The sequence below is a fragment of the Panthera pardus genome, unplaced genomic scaffold, assembly GCF_024362965.1.
Source record: "Panthera pardus isolate Hobbes unplaced genomic scaffold, ASM2436296v1 HiC_scaffold_8, whole genome shotgun sequence".
NCBI classification, from domain to species: Eukaryota; Metazoa; Chordata; class Mammalia; order Carnivora; family Felidae; genus Panthera; species Panthera pardus.
The window spans coordinates 62,708,758-62,725,519 of NW_026527013.1; the positions used below are offsets into that span (position 1 = coordinate 62,708,758).

Genomic DNA, 16,762 nt, shown 5'->3' on the forward strand with positions numbered 1-16,762 from the left:
TGAAGCAATAAAGAAATAGAATTCACAAATAATTATCGTCCTTGCCTGAACAAGGACGGCACTTAGTGGGCCACAATAGAAACAGAAGGAAACCTGAGCACAGCTGTAAGAGTCGTCTCACTGGTGGAAACGTGAGCCACACACACTCCACGTGGGTTACTTCACCCGACGGGCCCCCCGGGGTCCCTACCTTTCTTGTTCAGCTGCAGGACGGAGGGCGGGGGAGTGGCCACCTTCATGGCCAGGCCGTAGGCTCCTCGGAAGGAGTGGCTGTCCCTGACGATGAACGACCCAGGCTCCTTGTCCTTCAGCATGGCGATGGCTGGGGAGGGAAGCAGAGAAACACACACATCTGCCGGGGTCCCCCACGGCCCAGCAAGCCACCTCCATTCATGCATGGCCTTTGCAAACTGGGTCAGGGGGAGCCGGCCCGTGTCCCTCGGGGGGGGCGGGGGGGGGGGTGCGGGGCTCTGTAATGACGCACAGTTTTCAAGGAGGGCCTAACTGTCAAGGATGCAGACCACCCCGCCAAATGTTGGCTCACGAAGGTACCAGTCATGGTCCCCGAGCTCTCCTGGCACACAGCATGGCCGTCACCCCACGGCACCTGTGAGCTATGAGGACCCCAGCTGACCGTCCAGGACACCGGCCCCCAGCCGAGGTGCCCGGCCCAGGTCTCCATACACACAACGTGGCGGGCAGGAAGGAGGCACAAGGCGGTCTCCCATCCCCGCCGGGGCCCCGTCCGACACCCTCTCCCCGTGGGGAGTTTTTCTCAGAGACTTTAGAGTGTGTGCTTCCCATGTAGCAGAAGGAAAGAAGCCTCTGTTACATTTTCCAAACACAAAAGGATGGGCTCCAAAAGTTACTGAACATTTAACGCAAATCCCAACACTCGCCTCAGGGGATGGCAAAAATGTGGCCGCACATGGCCCTCCATCCCCTGGGTCCGTGGCAGCCTGGATGGGGCTGGGAGCCCCCTACCCACGTGGCTGTCATCGGCCAGGGCTGACAGCTGGGCCTGGCACAGCCATCCTCCCAACTTCCCGCCTGAGGCTGGGGGCTCGCAGCGAATATGTGGCTTCGAAATCACACCCCTCCCTCCACGTTCAAAACCTGGGCCCCGGGGCCTAGGCTCGGGGTCCTGGAAGATGGCAGCTTGGGGCAGACGACAACCTGTTGCCCAGACACCGGCCAGAATGTCTGCTCGTAACCGGACCACATCTTACAACTTAGCTTATCGACTTGAAAAAAGAAAGGGATTTCAAGTATAAAGTGACCCAAAATGACAGCCACGGAACTGCCGTGTCTGAAATGGAGCAGGACGTCCACGGGTGACGTCTCAGCAAACAGCGCCGTGGGGCCCACTGTCCGAGGCCCAGCTCCCAGTGAAATGACCAGGTTCCCCTTCTCTCACGTGGGACCGTGCCCTCCCCCGTGTCCAGGCCGAGGCCCCCGCGCACGAGCGGGCAAACTGCACGCAGGTGGCGGGGAGGGCTCGGCTCTCCGGAAGGGGGCAGGTTTGGGGTGGCCCTGGGAGGTGCCTTCGCCCCTGCTGCCCAACCGTCTACACGGGCTCAGGGGTGCAGGGCAGGTAGGCGCACTGGGGCACCAGGACCCGGCCACCGACACCAGCAGGCTTCTGCTCCTGGAGTGTTTCTACATCTGGGGGCTGACCGTGGAAGTGGGAGGAAACGATCCTTAGAGAATGACCTATTTTCAACTGTGATCTACCTCACAGAGCTTTTTCTTTCCCTTTTAACACCGTGATCTTCCCTGGCTGTGCGGACAGAGGCGCCCCAGCCTCAAGGGCACAGGGGAGGCTGGGTCTGCTCTGCGGAGGAGGGGGGGGGGCGGGGCACGAGGACAAGGTCAGACCCTGTTCTGAAACAGAATGAGCCAGGACACATCCTGGACGCGGCACAAGGCCCTGCCCAGAGCGGGCCTCACGCTCCCCTCGGAAGTCGGTGGCGGGCAGTGGCCGTGTCCTCACTGTCTCGCGAAACCGGTGCTTTCAAAGCCAGCGCACGGGGGCCCAGTGCATCCTGCCGGAACAGCTGTATCTCGTATCTACCTCACCTGGAGGCCCCGTTTCCCCTGCGTAACTTCTACGTGCAGGTTAAAAAACTCCCGAGGCACCGACCTGGACACGGGAATTATGTGACCAGTCTTGTCCCCAAAGAGGCACATCCCCACAGTTAAAACACAAAGCAAACCAGACCAAACCAAACCCACAGGCAGCTTTCTGCCATCTGCAGAAGGTGGGCGCTCAGGGAACGTTAGTCGGGGGTTGGGGGGGGTGACTTCTACACAAAACACGGAGAACACGGAGAAGTTGTGCTCTGTGTGGCTCAACTGGGAAACTCCACACCCAGCGCACATGTGAACTATTTCAACATGAGGTCCCAGCAGAGAAACACTTGTACACATGTGGCACAGAGGACCACCCCTGCATGCCTACCAGGCAACCCCCATGCCTAACCTCTCCAGAACCTTCCAAGGCAGGGCCCTGCCACGTATGTCCTATGGGACCACCTGCCTCTAGGGGGAGCCCCAGCTCCTCAGAAAGCCCACCCACCCACCATCCCAGGCTGGAGGCTGCACCAGCGGAAAAGGAACTCCACACAGAATCTTCTAGAACACAGTGCGTGACAGGCCCTTTTCAGACCGTCCCACTGGACCAGGCACTTAGCACTGGGGTTCATGGCCTCAGTCATGGGGGTTCTTGCACCACGAGCAGGGAGGGGACAAGAATGCGGCGCTTAGCCACGCAGCACGGCCACAAAGGCCAATTCAGGAACTCGGAGGTCCCCCCCAGGCCACAGGCTCCCCCCATGCAACGTGACAATAGGTTCGTTGAGCTCGTGGGAAGAAAGGCACATTCTTACCGTGTTTATGGTCCACTTAACTGAATACAAGAATTCCAACGAGAAAGTTGAACAGTGCCGTTTTCCAGCCACTTAACTGTTTCTCTCCAGGCAGTTGTGAGAACTAATCTTCAGGACGAGGCCTGAGGACTTTGTGCAGAAACTGTCCCCCATGTGGGCTGCGTGAGGACCTGCCCTTCATCCCTCCTCCCTGCTCTGAGGCACGCTGTCCCGGCTCGGCCCCCGGGATTCGGCTTACACAGTGCACGTGCAGCCACATCCCTGCCTCCAGCGACCCCACCGAGCCTGCATCAGGATGACAGCTGCTCACCCCAGGGGCCATCCCCACCTCTTCCCCAGCTGGCCGCCCCCCTCCCGGACACGACTCCTGGGAATCTTCCGGGAAGAAGTGATATGTGACTTAGCTGCTCAAAAACACCAACGACTTGGAATTTTCCCAGCTGCCACGGGGCAGGACCACAGGCACATACCATGTGGCATGTGTGTGAGGCAGGTGGGGACGCCCACCACGGGCCCCCTGATTGAGTGCCTATCTTTCCACTGTGGACAAATGCACGTGCACAGAGGCCAGGGTGTTGGGGAGACTTCCGGCCTTCCTCCTTCCCCCGAGGCTCAGGGCCTGGATGGGGACACCGGGAACATCTCTGCCTGTGACCATCCGCAGTCATCGCCGCCAATGGCAGCTGGCAGAGCCACCAGAAAGCACACGGGCATGCCGCCATGCTCATGGGCAGCACTCACGTCTGCCCAGCTCCCTCATTAGGACCAAGCCTCTGCTGTAAAAACCTAAAGGTGAATTTTCTGCAGAGGTAGGTGATAAAGGGCAGGCCTTGCTCAAGGCCACGAGCCCTGGACGTTCCCACCCCGGGGTCCTGTCCTGCCCACGCACCTTGCTCTCGGGAGATATCCGCCTTGTACCAGAATTTGGATGTGTCTTGGACAAAGTTCACGGACACATGTTTATCACCCGCATTATCTGCAAAACAGAATGTAAAACCGGTCACTGCGGAGGGTTTATGGCAACCGCTCACGTCTCAAAGAACCAAACATTCAAAGTCCAACGCGGGGCAAGGATGGGGTGTCCCGGGAAAGAGCGCCGTATTTAACTACGCGGGAGCCGGCTGGTGTGCGTCAGGGAGCAGGGCTTCCTGACCAGCGCAGACTTGGGGTGACACGGCGGCCGGCCCCGGGGAGCAGGACAGACAGGCAGATGGAGTGGCTGGGTGCTGCTTAATCGTGTCAGTATCTTATTCTTACACATTTGAAACATTTCATAGTTAAATTTTGAATGAGTTCACTGAATTCAAAAAAGAAAGGGGTGGGGGGCTCAGTCGGTTAAATGTCCACCTCTTGGTTTCAGCTCAGGTCATGATCTCCTGGTTCGTGGGTTCGAGCCCGGCATCGGGCTCTGTGCTGGCAGCTCGGAGCCTGCTTGGGATTCTCTCTCTCCCTCTCTCTCTCTGCCCCTCCCCTGCTCTCTCTCTCTCAAAATAGAAACAACAACAAAAAGAAAAATTTTTGAAGAACAAGGATTCCCAGTGGCAGGAGAAACAGAACCCACCGTGGGTCAGCGCAGAAGCAGAGGGAACAGAGACCCCGCTGGACGGCTCTGGGCTCCACTCTTAAGGCGCCGCCCGGACATCCCAGGGCCCCCTCCTCGCTGAGCGAGCGCACACGGGGCTCCCACCGGCGGAGACGTGCCTACCTGGGCTGGGTGCCACTGGCTCCAACGCCTTGGGGAAATCCGGGAGGACGTTGGGGAACGGGATGCTCATGGAACTCCCACTGTGGGGGCTGGAGAAGCCGCTGGACGAAGGGGAGGCTGAGCCCAAAGACCGGTCCCCCTCCGAGGCTCGCTTCTTCTCGGGTAGGGGCGGCTGCCCGGGCAGGGTCAGCGGACTGTGGTGGCCGCTGTGGCCCGGCGTCACCGTGAGAAAACTGGAGGACAGGAAGCCGCTGTCACCAGCTGCTGCTGCTGTCCGCGGGGTGCTGGGGGCCTGGGGTGCACCGTGGGAATGGACCAGCAAGGCCCCAGGGTCATCCCCAGGGGCAAGGCAGCTCCCCACGGGGGCAGTGCCGAAGCCCAGAAAGGCCTGGCCACTCGGGGGGCCCAGAGCTTCAGGTGGCTCCGTCAGGGACAGCTGGTGGTTGTGGAAAGGGGCCTGGAGCTCGGCGGGTGGGAGGTGGGGCCGCCCGGGGCTGTCAGGGCCGAGGCTGGAGCCGGGGAACTCGCCGGAGCCCAGGACGTTTCCTGCTGGCCGGCCGCTCCCCAACAGGGCCAGAGAGGCTTTGGGGCTGCTCTCCACCCACGGGAGCTCGGCGGATGGAGGGCTGTTGGAAAGACAGAGCAATCAGAACACTCTAGGAGGTGCCCGGAGATCAGCAGGGGTCCCCCAGGCGGCGAAGACAGACGGGAAACCAGTGCTGAGGCTCCCCCAAAATGTCAGCAGTCAGACCCACCCTTCCCTCTTCGCCGCTCACCCCAAGATGCTCAGCCCCTCGCACCTGATCACACCTTCCCTGCCTCCTCCGTCCTCACCCGGCCAAGGCCTTTCTGCTCAAGACAAAACCCGGGTCCCCAGCTCTGAAGCCTCCCAGCCCCGTGTCCAGCTGGCAGTCTGTGCCCCTGCATGCACGTCGGCCACGCAGTTCACTGTGTGCGGCTTCTGGCAGAATGGCTTCCCCGGGCACAAACCACGCTCCCCATTTTCTTCTTCCCCCTCCCCTGATAGCTAGCCAGGGCACCTGACTCAGTTTCCCCTAACCAGCTGATTAAAGGAGCCCAGTAGTAATATGAGAAGTTACCCTACCCGAAGCCAGAAATTCCAGGATGGAGGGAATCAGAAATTACCCTCCAGTTGGAACTCCAGAAAAAGTCAGCTCCCAGCCAGCAAATCACACACACTCCCTAGCAAACACTTACTGCCCCAGGCGTCACACCAAGTCCTCAGATGAGACCCTGACCCTGGTTTGAAGAAGAAGAACGGGGCGCCTGGGTGACTCAGTCAGTTAAACGTCTGACTCTTGATTCGGCTCAGGTCATGATCTCACAGTTTGTGAGTTCGAGCTCCACATCGGGCTCTGCACTGATGCTTGGGATTCTCTCTCTCTCTGCCCCTCCCCTGTTCTCTCTCTCTCAAAATAAATAAGTAAACTTAAAAAAAAAAAAAAAAAGAGGAAGGAGGCAGAATCAAGAGTGAGCCGGGGCGTGATGTGTCCTAGGGAAACACCAAGAAACCGTTCCTGGTCAGGGCATGTGCAGTGGCTCAAGGGCCGCCCCCCACAAAGCACCGACATGACCTCTCTCCCTCTGTGTGCCCCTCCTGCTCTCGCAATCCACCAAGGGGGTGTCGCTGGGCTTTCCCGAACACCGGGACAAACTCCATGTCCCCAAGAGCACTGCCATCCTGGCCGCTGAGGGGGACCAAGCCCGAGCACCCCTGCTCCAGCCTTGGCTCAGAGCACGCTGTCACAGGTGCCGGTCCTGAACTGGCCACTGTCCCCAGAGTCCACCTGCCGATGGGTTCCCTGAGCACGTGGCCCGTCAACAGTGGGGGGACGCTCTCACGAGTGTCCATCTGTGATTACACTTCTGAAGAGCGACGGTTCTCAGCGCACAGAGCAGCCGCGTGCTGCAGAGCAGCCGTGGGCTGCAGGCCGGGCCCTCCGCCCTCCCCTCCGTGGCCTGTTCCATCTGCAAGGGCGGCTCCGCTAAGCGCAAGGGCCTGTTTCCCTACCTCTCGCGCCGCTGGCCGGGGCTGCTGCTGGAGGTGGTGCTGGACGTGAACGCCCGCTGGAAGGAGGAGGGCGCGGCCGGCATGTCAGCCCGGAGCGTCACGGCTTTGGGCCCGACGGGGCTCTCGGACATCCCCACAGCACGATGCGGGATCTCAGGGCAGCCTCGAGGTTCTGCAGCGAGAAAACCAGAGTGGAGATGTGCTTACGGGCCTGGTCACTATTCTTCCAGAAGGGTTGGCATGGCTTCTGAAAATCTGTGCTGCAGGGGAGAGGCCCAAAGCCACTAAGCAGGGGTCACTCTGGTCTGGTGCATTCCCCAAATGCAAAACACGGACGGAACATGCACCCAACTTCCCCACGCTACGGTGAGCTGATGGGCTTCGTGCAAAGCTTTGTTCTTCTGCCTTGCACACGTCATCGACATCCTGCAGGCAAGTTTACACAGACAGACCAACCGTGATGATGAAGCTGACTGGCTGTCACTTTAGAAAGGGGCTTCAGAGGGCACCTGGGGGGCCCAGTCAGTTGAGCATCCAACTTCGGCTCAGGTCATGATCTCATAGTTCGTCGGTTTGAGCCCCGCCATCGGGCTCTGTGCTGACAGCTCGGAGCCTGGAGCCTGCTTGGGATTCTGTGTCTCCCTCTCTCTCTGCCCCTTCCCCACTCTTGCTGTCTCTCTCTCTCAAAAATTAATAAACATTGAAATAAAAGTCAGAGGTGCCTGGGTGGCTCAGTCAGTTAAGCATCCGACTTCGGTTCAGGTCATGATCTTACAGTTCATTAGATCAAGCCAGGCTCTGCGCTGACAGCTCAGAGCCTGGAGCCTGCTTCCAATTCTGTGTATCCCTCTCTCTCTGCCCCTCTCCTGCTCACACTCTTGTCTCTTTCCCTCTCTCAACAATAAACATGGAAGGAAGGAAGGAAGGAAGGAAGGAAGGAAGGAAGGAAGGAAGGGCAAGGCCTTCTCTCTGCGAAACAGCAGAAGAGACTCCACAGAAGAGACACTTTCCACAAAGTGCAGGCCCTGTGGCTGTGGCTCAGTGGGCACTTCACCTCCATGTGTCCCGAGTTGGTATCTCAGCCCACACCCTGGGCTTCGAGCTTCCTGGCACACGTCCCACCTCCAGCACAGCCCTGATGGCTGGTGTCTCCACCCCAGCAAGGTGCAGAGACCCCGGCCCAGACCCTGTCACTCAGGGAGTGAGAATGGAAACCTGCTGTTTAACACCAAGCCAACACCTCCCTGGAATTTCATACATTTTCACGGACAAAATGCCCATCTGGTTATGGCCCGGCATCTCCATTATTTCTGGATATTTGTACAATCTTGCCTTTTTCGATATTTATTTTTGAGAAAGAGTGAGCAGGGTAGAGGCAGAAAGAGAGAGAGGGAGAGACAATCCCAAGCAGGTTCCACACTGTCAGCACAGAGCCTGATGCAGAGCTTGAACCCACCAGCTGGGAGATCATGACCTGAGCTGAAGCTGGACGCTCAACCGACTGAGCCACCCAGATGCCCCACTTCCCTTTTTTGTAAACTCAGCTTCTTAAAAAATCGACCATGGTCAATAAAATAACATTGTAAGAAATACAGGTTATTTTGCTTTCTGCTTTAGAACAAGGGAGACTTGGGGCACCCGGGGGGCTCGGTTGGTTAGGAGTCCGAATCTGGATCACAGTTGTAGGACTGAGACTCCCATCGGGCTCTGCACTGAGCATGGAGCCTAAGATTCTCTCGCTCTCCCTCTGCTCCCACCCCTGCTTGTGTGCACTCCCAGTCTCTCTCTCTCTCCCTCTCTCTCTCTCTTAAAACATATAAGTTAAAAAAAAATAACGAGAGTTGATAAAAGCATAGTAAAGGCTTTAAAAATTCCAGATCACTCCTATGACTCATTTCCGGGAAGGGGATGGCATTAGGGCGGGTAATGTGTCCTGGCCACAGACCCCTTTGAAGCACGTGGAATATAGGCTGGACCCAAGTCTGTGGTCAGGGCTGTGGAAGTCCCACTGATCTAGAGAGAGAAAAAGTGAGGTTCTGAGCCACTTGGGCAGCTGGGACTTGAAGTGAGCCCGATGCCTGGTTACCAAGGCTGAGGTAGCAGCTGGGAAGCCACAAAACAAGCAGGGGTTTGGGCAGTTTCACGGTGGGGCTCTAGGCACTTATCCAGGAAGAGAGGCCCTTGCCAACAGGGATTCCAGGTGAGGCCCCAGAGGGCCACGTCGTGGGAACACCAGCACCAGAAACAGATCAGGCCCACCTGGACCTAAATGTCTGCCTGGAGAAAATCTCCCTCTCTGGAGATACACCACCCTCCACAGCCTGCCTGTTTATTCATCGACTGATTGATCCATCCATCTTTCCATCTATCTACCCACCCACCTGTCTAACCACGTATCATCCATCCACCCCATCATGCATCTGTCCATTCATCATCCATTCATCCACCTGTCCATCAATCCATCCATCCATCTGCCTATCCAACCATCCATCCATCCATCCATCCATCCATTCATCCATCCACCTATCTAACCTAACCATCCAGCCAGTCGGCCAGTCGTCTACCTAGCTATCCAACCATCATCTATCCATCTACCTATCTAACCATCCATCATCTATCCATCCATCCAGCTACCTAACCTTCCATCCATCCTTCCATCCAGCTACCTAACCATCCATCCATCCAGCCAGCCAGCCAGCTACCTAACCATCTATCCATCCACCCTCTATCTATCTATCTATCTATCTACCTATCTATCTATCTATCTATCTATCATCGAGCTATAATTTCTGGACACAATTCAAATATTTAATTTAAAAAACCGATCAGGGAGCACCTGGGTGGCTCAGTCGATTAAACATCCAACTTCAACTCAGGTCATGACCTCGCAGTTCGTGAGTTGAAGCCCCGCGTCGGGCTCTGTGCTGACAGCTCAGAGCCTGGAGCCTGCTTCAAATTCTGTGTCTCCCCCGCTCTCTACCACTCCCCCACTTGCATTGTCTGTCTCTCTCTCTCAAAAATAAACATCAAAAAAAAATTAAAAAAATAAAAAAACCAATCAGGAGAGCCAGGTAACAGACAAAGAAATTTAAAACAAAGACAAAAAAAGAGAAAGAGAGAGAGAACACTCATAGCTATACATATGTCGGAGTTAAAAGGCATACACGCTTTAATTAAATGGAAATTGTTTCAGAAAATATAAGAGAATTTCACAAAAAACATGGATTGCATTAAGAATAATCCAGTGTCGGGGCACCTGAGTGGCTCAGTCAGTTTAAGCGTCCAACTTTGGTTCAGGTCACGAACTCCTGCAGTTTGTGAGTTCGAGCCCCACATCGGGCTCTGTGCTGACAGCTCGGAGACTGGAGCCTGTTTCGGATTCTGTGTCTCCCTCTCTCTCTGCCCCTCCCCCGCTTGTGCTCGCTCATGCACGCGCTCTCTCTCTCTCAAAATTAAATAAACATTAAAAAAAATTCAGAAAGCAATCCATGGAATCTAACCAAGATAAGTAAAAACAAAACTACACATTTTCACTTAATAAGTCAAACTTATGAAAATCAGTGCCAAACGTCGAAACATAGCACCTTGTGCAATCCTGGGAAGGGGGAAACGGAGGAATCGATTTCAGTGGTTTTTACGCACTCAGTACATTTTTCTCTACAGAGAAGCCCAGCGCTAATGTATTTTTTTTTTAAGTTCATTTATTTATTTGTGAGAGAAACAAAGAGAGCACAAGCAGGGGAGGGGTAGAGAGAGAGGGAGAGAGGATCCCAAGCAGGCTCCCCACTGCCAGCACAGAGTCTGACATGGGGCTTGAATGCACCAACTGTGAGGTCGTGACCTGAGCCAAAACCAAGAGTCAGACACTTACCAACAGAGTCCCCCAGGCTCCCCATTAACGCTGTACTTGTACAAACCACACTGTAAGTCCCTGAGGACTGGCACTCCTGCATCCACAGAGGCACTTGTGGGAGGGACTGCTTCTGTCTGTGGGAGTTGGAGGGCTTCCTGGAGGAAGCATGTTTGATGGGAGCCGGGAAGGATGCGGGATTCTGGTAAAATGGACACTATGGGAGTGCTGTGCACCTTCTGCGGGCTTTGTGTGCACAGGGCGGGGGCAACCCCACTGCCCCCTGCCGGGCCCCCACGCCTGCGCCGACGTGAGTGTCTCACACTTGCTATGAAGTAATGAACGAGGTAGGGGTGGCTCAGAAGTTAAAGGAAAAAGTCCAGGGCAGGATGTGGAAACAGCCCCGGGGGCTGGCCTGAGGACTCAGGGTGGTGGTCCTGATCACCCCAGGCCCGGCCAAGGAGCAAGCACCCAACTCTGGAGTCAGAAGACCTGCTTATCAGTAAAGGCCAACATGCCCGCGTGAGGGTGGCTGGAGCCTGGGGGGTCACTCAAGAGCGTGCACAGCACCTCCCCCCCCCCGCAGGTGACTCCGTCACCAACGGTACTCTCGGTGGTCCTGCTGCAGCCACAGGGGCACACGCTCTAGTGTTGCCGTGCCACAGCAGCCTCAGGAATCCCACGCCACAGCCGCGTGGCGCCTGAGATCGCCACCCCCCGGGACCGAGGCAGGAGGGAGATGAGATCCCGCTTTGTTCCTGTCACCCCGTCCCGGTTCCGGAAAACAGCAAGCTCAGCAGTCCCCATGAAAGTGGCTTTGTTCACAACTCAGCACCAACTCTGGGCAGTGGCTGGGTTTTGTTCCCTGCCCCGGGCCACAGAGCTTAATTAACCCTCAATCTGGAGAAGGGACAGCCAAGGACCTCAGCGTGGGGACACTGGCTTCCCGGCCACATTTGCCACAGAGCCGGGCCCTCCTGTGTGCTCAGAGATGCACGCACGCAGCTGAAGGTGGCCCCACGGGGCTGCAGGGCCCCCCACCCACCCAGCGGGAGTGGGGCCTCGAGGAGAAAGGGCATGACCTCCATCCTCAGAGGCGCGGGGCGCAGGCCTGTCCCTGTGGGACATCCAGAGAGTGTGACACAGGAACCCCACGGGGCTGGAGAAGACATTGGAAACCTGAACCAAAAACAAGCACACCAGGTCTGGGAGTTAGCCCGCAGATGCAAACCCGCCTCGTGGACCCACCACCTTCCAGGAAGCGCACGCGGGGAGGGCAGGTGGAACACGTGTGGCTGACAATGTTCACCTTGAACCTCTGCTGTTAGCAGTTACGGTGACGTTTTGAAAGGACTGTCCCTGGGCCCGGCCGCCTATTCCAGGCCGTTGGCTTCTGCATTCTCAGTCTGGGTCCGGATGGAGGCCCAGGGGTGCGGTGAGGACGGTTGGGAGCTGGCGAGGCGTCCCGCCCGCGAGGGAGCTGCCTGGCCGGTGACATGTGAGGGCCCCGGAGGCCCCGACACGTGCTTCTTTCACATCCCCAGCATCCTCCAGGCAAGGCCACATTTGTGTTTCTCCTGACATATTCTCACATTTCCCCTTTCCTGCTGACACCCCAGGAGGAGGCACAATTCCATCAGTGTTTGGAAACCAGGCCCCTGGTTTCCTGGTTCCCTGGGCCAGCTGCTGTCCTGGTGCCCCTCCCTCCGGGGCTCCCAGACCTTCCAGGACCTTCCGGGCCCAGGCTCCCCTCAGCTTCCCCTTCCTGCACTTCCTTTACCCAGAACAGGGGTGACAGGGTCGTGGGCTTTTTTCCAAAAGGTCTATTTTTAGGCTCCGCTGGGGCCGCTGCAGGAGGTTCCGTGGGAAGCTGGATAACATCTGCTCCCCGCTGGCCGCGATTCTCAGCACAGGAAAAGTTTCCAGGAAGAAGGGGGCCCCGCATGCTCACTGCCCGCCCAGCCCGAGCCGGCCAGACCCTGAGGTCTACGCGTGCTGGGACGTGGCCCCCACCTTAGGCGCAGGGACCACAACGTGCTGCACAAGTTGGGGTGCAGGACATCAACACAAAGTCACACCTCCCTGCCTTCCTGTGCGTGAAGAATCTTACAAAGCACAACAACGATTGACTCGTGCGTCAGTGACTGTTAATTACAAACTGCAGCTACACTTCCACATGGCCTTTAAGGAAACGTGAAATAAATTTAGCAGGGGGGATGTCAAGAGGATACTCACCTATCCCGGGGAAGAAAGAGGAGTTTTGCTATTTGACCACCTGACTGAGCCTCAGGCCGTGAGAAACAGGCATATTCTCGGTCACCCCTCTGGAAGCGAGTGTGAGGCTGTACATACGTATGGTCGATCCATCATCGATCGATCCAGCCTCCACCATCATCCATCTGTCACCACGTCCCCCCAACACCCTGCCCTCCTGCTCACACCCGGGGACTACAGAGTTAACTGTGGACCATCAGAGGGATTTCTGCATGAGTAGTATGAACACATTTTTCGTCTCCATCCCTGTATTTCCAGGTGTGAAGGTTGGGGCTGCCGGGAAGGTTGGGGCTGCCCACACCCCCTGAGGTTCTGGACCTGGGCTCTTGGCCACAAGTCACGGGCCACTGGCTGCACTCCCAGCCTCTGGCACTCCATCTGCAGAATCCCACCCGTGAACAGCAGCTCAGATGTCTTCTCGGGTCTGTTCAGCTCTAAATTTAAAGTGTTATTTTTAAAAAGCATGACTTTGCGTGGGAAGCTGGGTAGAAGTGATTTTTTTTTTAAAAGGAAGTCCTTATCTTAGCACGCTTCTGTTATTTATCTACGAACAGCAGGCCATTAAGCTGAGCTTCTGGAAAGCAAAGGAAGGACAGCCAGGCAACCAGATAGAAGGAGAATTAAGTAGGGAAAACCCCTGAAAGGCTGGAACAGCCAAGGCCTCCGTGTGTGTTTCTGGATGAAAATCAAAGCCGTGTACCCGCAGCCCCACAGAAGGAAATGGCGGATGACCTCCACGTGGACGGACACGTACTTTCTCGGTCCTGAGCTTTTCCCTTCGTGCATCTTCGGGTCAAAATCTCTGACCATGAATGTGTTCTACAGCTAAGGTCAGCATTTTCCGTGCATAGCCGGAATGCTCCCCTGGGGGTGAACTGGTTCCCTCTTCTAGAAGGACCGACGTTCTCGTTCCCCCAACAGACTTAGAAGTGCCCGGCCGACGCCGGGGTCAGGGCTCCTGTCTGGGTGCAGAGGGCTGACCCCGCCATGATGCCCTCCTCCAAGCGGGAGGTACTCCCTCCAGAAACGTCTTCAGGCCTCCCCCAGCCGGTAGAACTGAGAACCTGCGCACACAGCTCAAACAGCCCATTGCAGTCGGGACCCTGTGTTTTCCAGCCTCTTTGAGGATGTCCCTTTTTCATTCAGAGGTTCTGATTCAAACACACTGGCAGGAAAACACATTTCCCCCTAGTTAGCTGGGGTGGTGCCGGGAATTCTAATGTGGAAACGGGGAGAGTTTCCAAAGCATTTGCTACCCGTGCGATGCACCACGCGAGGCCAGTCTCTCAGGCGCTCACAGGGCCCCGTGGCAACCCACAAAATTGGGCTTTGGTGTGTGCGCCCAGGACAAATTGCTTCCGTCCGCAGGGCTTGACAAAGAACGGCGTCGGGGCCGGGGGTCCTGGGGATACCAGACCACCCGGAGCCTGGACGCGGGAAGCTGCGCACAGAGCGGAGGAGCAGGCGGGAGTGAGGCGTCGTGACCAAAACCCCAAGGCCAGACCTTCCTCTGCGGCTCACTGACATCTCCCTTTCCAAGAAAGAACGTGGTAAAGGACACACAAACTTCATGATCTTAAACCACCTGTGGTGTGCAGTTCAGCAGCACCCAGGACGCCCATGCCGTGCGCCTCAGCACTGCCATCCTCCCAAACCAAAGCTCTGTCCCTGTTAGACACCCCCCCCTCCCCCAGCCCCGCACCCACCTTCCTCCTCCCCGGATGGGAACCCTCGCAGGACCTTGCCCACGTGGAATCATCCAGTATGCGTGCTTCTGTGTCTGGCTTCTGTCCTCAAGGGTCATCCGTGTGGCAGCATGTACAAAAATGTCCTTCCTTTTTAGGGCTGATGATATTCCACTGCTGGATGGGCCATGTTTTGTTTATCCTTCATCCAAGGGTGGGTACGTGTGTGCTCAGCCCTCTGGCTCCTGTGAGTAGCCCCATGTCTTTCTCCCGTGTTCTGTCAGCCAGTTACGTGGTGGGGACCGGTCACCTGCAGCGGCCCCAGTGATAGGAGATCTTGAAGCTGCTGTCCACTGGGTAGGAATCAAGGCAGACTGGAATGCATACGGCAGATGGCATCAGGCTACCCAGGGGACAGGGCGCCAGGGAGAAGGAGGCACTGGACCTCCCTCAGGGAAGACTTCCTTGCGCGGAGGCCAGAGCCCAGAGAAAGTGCTTTCCAAGCAGAGGGGAGCCTATGCACCTGCTGGCGGGTCAGCCGAGGAGAGACAGGGAGTGTGGTCACCACAGCCTGCGTCCCGGGATTTACACACAGATGGAGGCCAGCAGCAGACACGGACCCCACAGACGACGCCCAGGTCTGTCGGTGAAGATGTCGTGACCCCCGTTTGGTTACAAGTCCCAAGTTCCCAGAACAATTCCAGCCCCACAACGGGGCCAGGCCACAGGACAAAAATTCTTGATGTTTTCTTCCTTTGGGCACAATTCCAGCAATCGGCTTTCCGCTAGAAATGCACGTGGGTTTCATGTGAAACGCTGCCATGGGACATCTAAGGAAAGGTCACTTCAGCCCGGCAAAGACTGCTGACATATGGACCCTGAAGAGCCTTCAACCAGTATGTGGGTGGGAGCCTTCTTCCCACCATGACTGTACTGCAGAACTTCACAGTCACGTTCAAAGGGCCTGTGGCACAAGCCTGCCTCTTGCCATGACTGGAAGACCCCATTTCCCACGGAAAATCTGATGGACATACATCCAAGATGTATGGGATGCTTACGCCCCAGAACCCCTGGGCATTTGGGGACCTGCCTCTGGGACCCCAGCAGGCTAACGGGAGGTTTCTGTCCTTATTTCAGAAACCGGAAGTCTGCCATTTTCAGGAGATTATCACCGCTCAGATCCTAAAACCAGGTCCCTAGCCAGGCAGCAGTGAGTATGCAAAACCTGTAAATCACCCTGAGATCATGGGATCGCAAGACCACAAACCCTGTTAGGCCAGTGCTGGAAATCTCAGCCTCAGTTAACACTGCGTGGCTTCCTGGGTTCCCGCTATCACTGAGTGTGTGAAGCTGATACGTCTTCACAATGTGTGCCAAGACGCAGAAGACATTTTTGTTAGAAAAAGCAAGTTTTCATAGTGTCAGCACATTACCAATAATCCCTACGTGCGGGGCCCTTTGCAGGCTTACTTGGTCCTCAAAACAACCGGTCAGGGTCTGCATTGTCACCAGCTGACCTGACGGGAAGCCACATCTTCCAGAAACTCCCATGCCTCGTTGGCTGGAGGGGATTCCAGAACCTTCTCCTGAATTCCCATCGTCATGCTCCTCTTCCTTCTGGACCCGGACTCCCTGGGTCAGAGTCCTGGTGTCACACATGTACCCGCGATCTATTCCTCACACAATGCGATTTATTCCTCAGGTGCTGGAAGCTAAAGTTGGAGATCCAGGCGTGGCCGGGCTGGTGCCTCCCCAGGCCTCTCCTGGATGTAGGGACGGCCGTCTCCTCCCCGTGTCCTCACGTGGTCGTCCCTCTGCATGTCTGTGTCCTGATGTCCTCTGCTTACAAAGACGCCATCACACTGGACCAGGGCCGCCCTAATCATCTCCTTTCACCATAGTCACGTCTGCAAATCCCTGCCCCTGAATCCAGCTGCATTCTGACGTCAACATGTGAACTTCCGGGGAGGACACGCCCACAGCACTAGGCGCACGTTTTGGGGCGACGTAGCCTCTTTGGAAATGGCAGGATAAGAATGGGGGCGTGTGCTTCAGGGCCATGGGGAGGACTCCCTCGGGAGGACATGAAGGGTGCTCACTACAACGGGCAATGAGGAACGAGAGATGGGAGGAGGAGACCACCTGTCATCTCCCCTCGTCCTCGGGGCCCTGGATGGTGGCCCTGACAAGGCTGAGGCAGACGTCCAGAGGCGCAAGCAACCTCAGACTCCGGGAGCCCTCGCCAGACGGTGCAGTGTCCACAGCACCCGCCATCCCTACCTGCAGCCTGGTGGGCGATCAGGAGGCTCCAAGGGGACGACACTGTGG

At 56.7% G+C, this 16,762-nt stretch overlaps 1 protein-coding gene across 13 annotated transcripts in view; it reads right to left on the reverse strand.

Moving 5' to 3' along the window:
* The window catches only part of TNS3 (tensin 3), a 215,542-nt gene that overhangs the window by 19,781 nt on the left and 178,999 nt on the right, over positions 1–16,762 (reverse strand). For all 13 annotated transcript variants that reach the window (XM_053897586.1, XM_053897594.1, XM_053897588.1 and 10 more), the window contains 4 exons: positions 6,626–6,797; positions 4,594–5,219; positions 3,778–3,864; positions 191–322 (listed from right to left, as the gene is read on the reverse strand). In XM_053897586.1, coding sequence (XP_053753561.1) covers positions 191–322; positions 3,778–3,864; positions 4,594–5,219; positions 6,626–6,797 — 1,017 coding nt within the window. The remainder of the gene's footprint in view (positions 1–190; positions 323–3,777; positions 3,865–4,593; positions 5,220–6,625; positions 6,798–16,762) is intronic.